Source organism: Microcebus murinus, chromosome 26, assembly GCF_040939455.1.
Source record: "Microcebus murinus isolate Inina chromosome 26, M.murinus_Inina_mat1.0, whole genome shotgun sequence".
In the NCBI taxonomy this organism is placed as follows: Eukaryota; Metazoa; Chordata; class Mammalia; order Primates; family Cheirogaleidae; genus Microcebus; species Microcebus murinus.
This window is the reverse complement of record NC_134129.1, coordinates 2862730-2868941: the sequence shown is the minus strand read 5'-3', so window position 1 is coordinate 2868941 and position 6212 is coordinate 2862730. Positions and strand designations below refer to the sequence as shown.

General features: G+C 39.0%; 1 protein-coding gene across 2 annotated transcripts in view; it reads right to left on the bottom strand.

The window, feature by feature from the left end:
* Window positions 1-488: 488 nt before the first annotated feature.
* RASSF6 (Ras association domain family member 6) overlaps window positions 489-6212 on the bottom strand; it is a 44303-nt gene continuing 38579 nt past the window's right edge. For both annotated transcript variants that reach the window (XM_075997961.1, XM_075997962.1), the window contains 5 exons: window positions 5966-6067; window positions 5594-5645; window positions 4546-4664; window positions 4353-4450; window positions 489-4258 (listed from right to left, as the gene is read on the bottom strand). In XM_075997961.1, coding sequence (XP_075854076.1) covers window positions 4183-4258; window positions 4353-4450; window positions 4546-4664; window positions 5594-5645; window positions 5966-6067 — 447 coding nt within the window. In that variant the 3' untranslated portion in view covers window positions 489-4182. The remainder of the gene's footprint in view (window positions 4259-4352; window positions 4451-4545; window positions 4665-5593; window positions 5646-5965; window positions 6068-6212) is intronic.

Sequence of the window (6212 nt, the reverse complement as noted above, 5' to 3'; positions counted from 1 at the left end):
ACACTTTGTGGCCAAGATCAACCTTTACCTTAATGGTTGAAAAGCCCAAATACTGTTCCCTTCCCTCCCCTTCTCTCTCCTTTCCTCTTAGGATTTCACCCCAAGTGAAAGGAGAAAGTCAAAGTTTGTCTAAAGATTACATCATGCTAACTAAAGTTTTCTAGAATTACTTCTTCAGGTGATGATAAATGCTGACTATATATAATGATGTATAATCTCTAAAGTTAGGTCAAGTTTACCTTTGTGTGATTATTCTAAGACAACAATTCTCAAGTTTTAGTGTGGCATCAGAATCACCTGGAAGGCTTGTTAAAAAAGCGAATGTGTTCTACTCACAGAGTGTCTGACCCAGTAGGTCTCGGGCGGGGCCTGAGAATTTATGTTTCTAAAAAGTGGCTATTAAGTATAATATATTACCTAGATTTTAATTTTAACTAATATGTAACCAATAATGAAATATTTGGACCACCTAAAACAAGAATAAATGGTTTTGTGAAAAACACTTATATTCTTGTATTATGTAAAAATGATGCTAAAATAAACAGATTTTTGTCTCTGCAAGTATACGTTATCCATTGCTATGTAACAAATTATCCTAAATTTAGCAGCATACCACAACAGACATTTCTTATCTCACACAGTTTCTGAGGATCAGGAATCCAGACCTGGTTTCGACGGATTTTCTGGCTCAGGGTCTCTCCTAAAGCCACTGGCAGGGCTGCAGCCATCTGATGGAAGGTCCACTTTTAATATGGCCGCTCACACCGCTCTTCATGGGAGGCCTCCATTCCTTGCTGGCTTTGGGCAGAAGGTCACACAGTTCCTTAGCCTTTGCCCTGGGCCAATCAGCATGTGGCAGTTGGCTTTCCCAGATGGAGTAATCCAAGAGAGAGCAACGAGGAAGCCACAGTGACTTTTATGACCTAGTGTCCAAGTCCCACACTGTCGCTCCTGCTTCCTCTATTAGAAGACACTGATTTCCAAAACTGGAGATCTTTAAATGTTCTCATCACAAAGAAATGATAAGTATGTGAGGTGATAGATATGTTAATTGGCTCGATTTAATAATTCCACAATGTACACATCATAACATCCCACTGTACCTTATAAACATATACAGTTACTATTTGTCAGTTAAAAATAAAATGAAATCAGAAGAAGTCACTAAGTCCAGCCCACTTGCAAGATGAGGAAAATTAGGCCCCATCTCTTGAAAGGAGGAGTAACAAACACGTTATGGATATATTTTAAAACTACCACAGAAGTGATGCTAATGTTTCATTTGAATAAGTGATTTGAATATTTTTGCATCTAGCAGAACTCTGTGATTGCATGTGCTTGCTACTTTCTTTTTGTTGACAATTTTTAAATAATAATTTTTTATTTCCTGATTTAAGAAGTAATAAATATTAATTATAGAACACTTAATAAATATAGAAAATTAGAAAAACATGAATCGCTCATAATTCTACAATCCAGACATAACCACTTTTAGCATGTTTTTGGCAGTCAGCGTGTTTGCATACACAAATATTAGCGTACGCTACCATATATATCAACACACACATATATATCTTTTATAGATATAATAAATATTTCAGAATATATGTGTATATATTCTTATTTTTATATATAAAGAAAGCATCCCTATAATTAAAATTTATTTGGAAACAATTATAATAGCTACATAACATTCTACGAGTAGATATTTTTTTCCTTCTTTCATATTTTTTCTATTTTTTGAATGCTTAGACTTTTGATTTCCTACTGTCACAATAAATAATAATATAACAAATATCTTTTAAGTGTTACTATTATTTATTTTGTTGTCTCCCGGTTTCAAATTCACTGTTGCTTGCTCCCTGAAAACGTTTCCTTTGCAGCTTGCACGATGCCAAGCTTTGCCAGCAGAGGGCGCTGGAGAGACACTTCAGGAAGAAGAGGTCTTTGCAGCTTCCTGGCCGACCAGGATCCTGAAAAGCAGGCCTTTTCCCCTGTTGCCCTGCCCACAGTGGTTCTCCCAGGGCCAGTTGCCTGTAGGGTGCAGCTTTCTCCAGCATTTGTTCCCCTACGTGCGTCTCCAGATTTTGATCTGGGCAGTGGTGGTAAAACCTAGAGCCCTGGAGCATGCTGTCTTTTGCTCCCATCACAGCCCTGTGACGCAGGCCAACTGGGGAGCCACTTGCCTGACTTTGTCCTAGCAGCCTCAAAGATGCCCCGCCCCGAATCTCGCAGAGAGCTGTGGCAGGTTCCTGCAAAGGAGGCCCTCCAGCTCTCAGTCCCAGCCTGGAGGCGCCCCTGACTCCTTTGTGCCACCCTTTGGCAATGCCAGGTTCCTCCCGGCTGCCACCCGCTCAGGCCATCCGCACTGCAGAGGGGCGCGCCTGCTCGCCTGGCACCTGCCGTCCTGCTCCCGGCGACCCAGCACGCTTCTCCTGTCTTCCCGCTACAACCCGCCTTCTCCAGCGAATTCAGAACCCCCTGTTCCAAGCTTTCCATTTTTAGAGTTCTCTCCCTCGGCCTCAGGGGACCCTTTAGAGTTCTCTTTCCACCTTTATCTTACTCTCCTATCACAGCTTAGTAATTCCTTAGGTTAAATTTCCCCTATTTAAATTACTGCACGGATTCTGTCTCCTGACTGGATACAGATTAACACAGTTGATCACTATTAAGATACTTTTGTTTCATACATTTAGTAGTTATTTGTATTTCCTCTTCTGTAATTTTTTTTTCTACACCATCTACCTTCTTTTTTTTTCTGTGCAAGGCTTAGTACTTTTCTTATGCAATTTATAGACTTTCTATCTATTAAAGATTAATCTTTTGTCCTGTTTATGGCAGGTATATGACACTAAATGTTATAGTGTTCTGAATTTTAACTATTACATTTGTCCTATTTTAGTGAGATGAGACTATTTTCTTATTAATTAATAGATAAAAAGATAAGCCTCTGCTTTACTTAGAGAGATTTCCTAGGATTGACAAGGCCATAGTATACTTTTATCTTCATCCAGTTTAGGCTTTGGTGATACTGAGAAGTAATACCTTTGTCTGAAAAATATTCCAGATTTTAATATTGATAATTAATCTTGCAACTATTCTTCTGTACATGTAATGGGATCAAACAATTTCCTACAATGCTTATTAGGAATGCAAATGAAATTAGTTTAGAGAATGCAAGATATTACATAAAACTCCATTTTGATATAGAGTTCATAATGAAATCATAGATGATACTTGTGGCATTTCTTCATTCTCAGTGCTTTTTCAAATGACTAAGCAGACCTGCAAGTGCCTTGAGAGCCGTCTTGCAGAATAAGAAAGATGCCAGGATTAAAACTCCAGATTCTCTGTCTAGCTTCAGCTATAACAGCTTTGCTTTATCCATTGCATCCATTTAGCAAGCAATAGGTGCTTGTGGGCCAAGTTTTGTTTTAGCTGATGCAGTATATTAAGTATCTGTGGTATATTTGTTTGGAAAAATAAAGAAAGAAAACGATTTTGACTAACCTTTTAAAAAAAAGCTTAAGAATAGTTTGGGAAGTCATCGGTAGAATATAGAGAAACAAAAAGGACCCAGGTTGAGAAAATACAATCTGGATTTTTTAACAGAGTCCATAATCTTTTCCTTCCCAAAGGACAGACAGCTCTGATGTCACAGATAGCCAGAAGTCACCTACCCATGTAAAGACAGTCCCAGACGTTATGAAATGCCAGAGTCTTCAAGGAGCTGTGAAACACTGTCCCCGTCAGATTCCTTGACAGTGTGAAAATGTACTTCTTTTTTATTTCAAGAACTGGCAGCTTTAACTTCTGAGTCATTTTTTAGTTGCGTGATGATGTTTCAGCTCTCTGGAGAGTTCAAGCTAAAAGAAGATTAATCTGCGTATTTGAAGACACCATTTATATTCGAGTTCATTACATGTTTTACTAGAAAGGAAATTTGGAATACATGGTATCCAGGCTTATTTCAGTTACTGAAACTAAATTCAAGCTCATTTTAGTCCAGTTGTGAACCCTCAGGTTCACAACCTCAGGGAGAAACAAGCTTTTCCAACATTCAAATTTCTACAGAGTTGAGGTCATATATATTTGTATGAATGCAAGTACAGATTTTTATGCATTCACCAAATAGTAATATCTCTCTTTGTTGAAGTGTTTTAGCAGTCGTGGCCTGTGCTGCTAAACCGTAGTCTCTGTTTTTACTGCTCGTTTGCTTTGAAGACATTTCAGGATAATAGCCTTTTCTCTATTGAATCTGAACATGAAAGAAGAGAAAGGAGCATTAAAAATTGGACATGTTTTGTGCATTGGACCTATTAAAGTACCTAGCATGCATGCTCTTGACTTACTTTGTTACTGTTCGTTGAATCTCTCTTTTCTCTTCTTCATTTAATCTTTGAAGAATGGATTCCAAGAGAGAAAAATGAAAGTTAATGTACTGAGCCACCTAAGAAAAAAGAGAAAAAAGAAAAGCAGAGCATTTATGTGAGAGGTCTGAGTCAGAAGGGAAGCAAAGACAGACATAGGGCGCAGGATCCGTACATCACTGCTAATTTCTTCTGCATCTTTATCCATGAGGAAAATGCGCGCGTTGTTTCTGGAAGGTCCCTGGAGGAGCCGCTGCAGTAGGGGGATGTCTGTCCCTTTCAGGCGTCTCTGTTCTGCAAATGCAAACAAGAGTCGTCACCCACAGTCAGGAGTTCAGGCTAGAGGAAAAGAAGGAAGGCAATTTTCCCATTCATTTTCTTTCTTTAGTTGACATGGAAAGAAATAAGATCTGAAAAGCACCTATGAGAGGAGGAACTCACTCAAAAAAGTAAATTGAGATTAAAACATTTGAATGGACTAAAAATGGTCTTATTTCTCTTACTATCCCTCAAGGTTTGACTCAGCATCTCCAAGAATGCCAACTTGCTTTGGTTAGAATGCTCAGATAAATTTTCAGTTCTATTCATGCCTTTTGTAAAGCAACATGCCTCAGTAATTTTTTTTCATTTGTGGGGTTTTCATTTCCATTCAGTATCGCCTTATATCCTTTAATCTGTCACGCTCTGCGGCTGGCAGGCCACACATAGTGCCTGTCCCCTGTTCTGCTCCTAACCTCCGACCGTCACGGAGCTCTGAATGCGCCTCTCTGAGGAAGGGAGAGCACTGCCACAGCGGGTCGGACCCTGTGCCAAGAAGGAGGCGGTAAGAAGGTCCGAGAGAGAGGACAGGTGGGCAACAGCCAGAGCAAGCAGTTAAAGCCCTAAAGAGAGCAGTACAGAGGTGAGCAAAGACAAGGGTGCCTAGCAATTCCTGGGGAACCCTCCATGGATTCCCAGGGTGCTGGTCTCCGTTCTGATAATTTTGTGTCTGCTAATGAACTCTTTTGCAGCATAAACTCTTATTATTCTTAGGTTACCTTTCCTGAAATTGTAGAATCTAAATAATGGCCTAAAACCCCCTTCCCTCCTTCCCCCTCTCCCTCCCTCCTGCCCTCCCTCCTGTTTTCCCACAGAACGAAGTAAGCAACCTCCCTCCTGCCTTCTCATGGGCAGAAAACCATAACAGGCTGGATCAAGTACAAAGAGTGATCAAGTTTTCTTACCTCCTGTTGCAAAAATAATGTAAAGAGCAAAATCCTGAGGACTATTTTCAATCTGTCAATGGAAAAAAAAATGAACAAACGTGAATTCTTAGTTGCCATATGATGTTTTCTAAGCTGACTACACCCAAATTATGTGTCTGTTTCTTCACTTCCATTTTTCACTTTCAGAAGCAAAACCTCCTCTGCTCCCCTGGGGGTAATTTCTCAGGGAAGAATTACTAAATGGTCTTATACACAAGAAAGAAGCCTTCAGAACTGAACATCCAATTTAGATTTACACATTCATAGAGCTTTTTCAGAAGAGTGCATTCATTTGTCTGCAGTTAAATTATATATAAGATATTTATAGCTCGGTTTAGTGATAAAGATTACCTTAAATTTTTGGAGAAGTTGCTTTATTACTTCTTCAGTCCTCATGTTACTGTTTATTCTGACCTTAGTTTCTGATCCAAAGGCTGGAGTAAAAATTGATGTCTAGAAAAAAAAAATTGTCATATCAGTACTTAAAATTATATCAAACTCACAACAGTCATTACCTTAAACTTTGGTCTTCTCATGGGGCAAAAAAAAAAAAAAAAACCAAGGTCACGTGCTTAAAAATATTTGTTTTTTTGTTTTT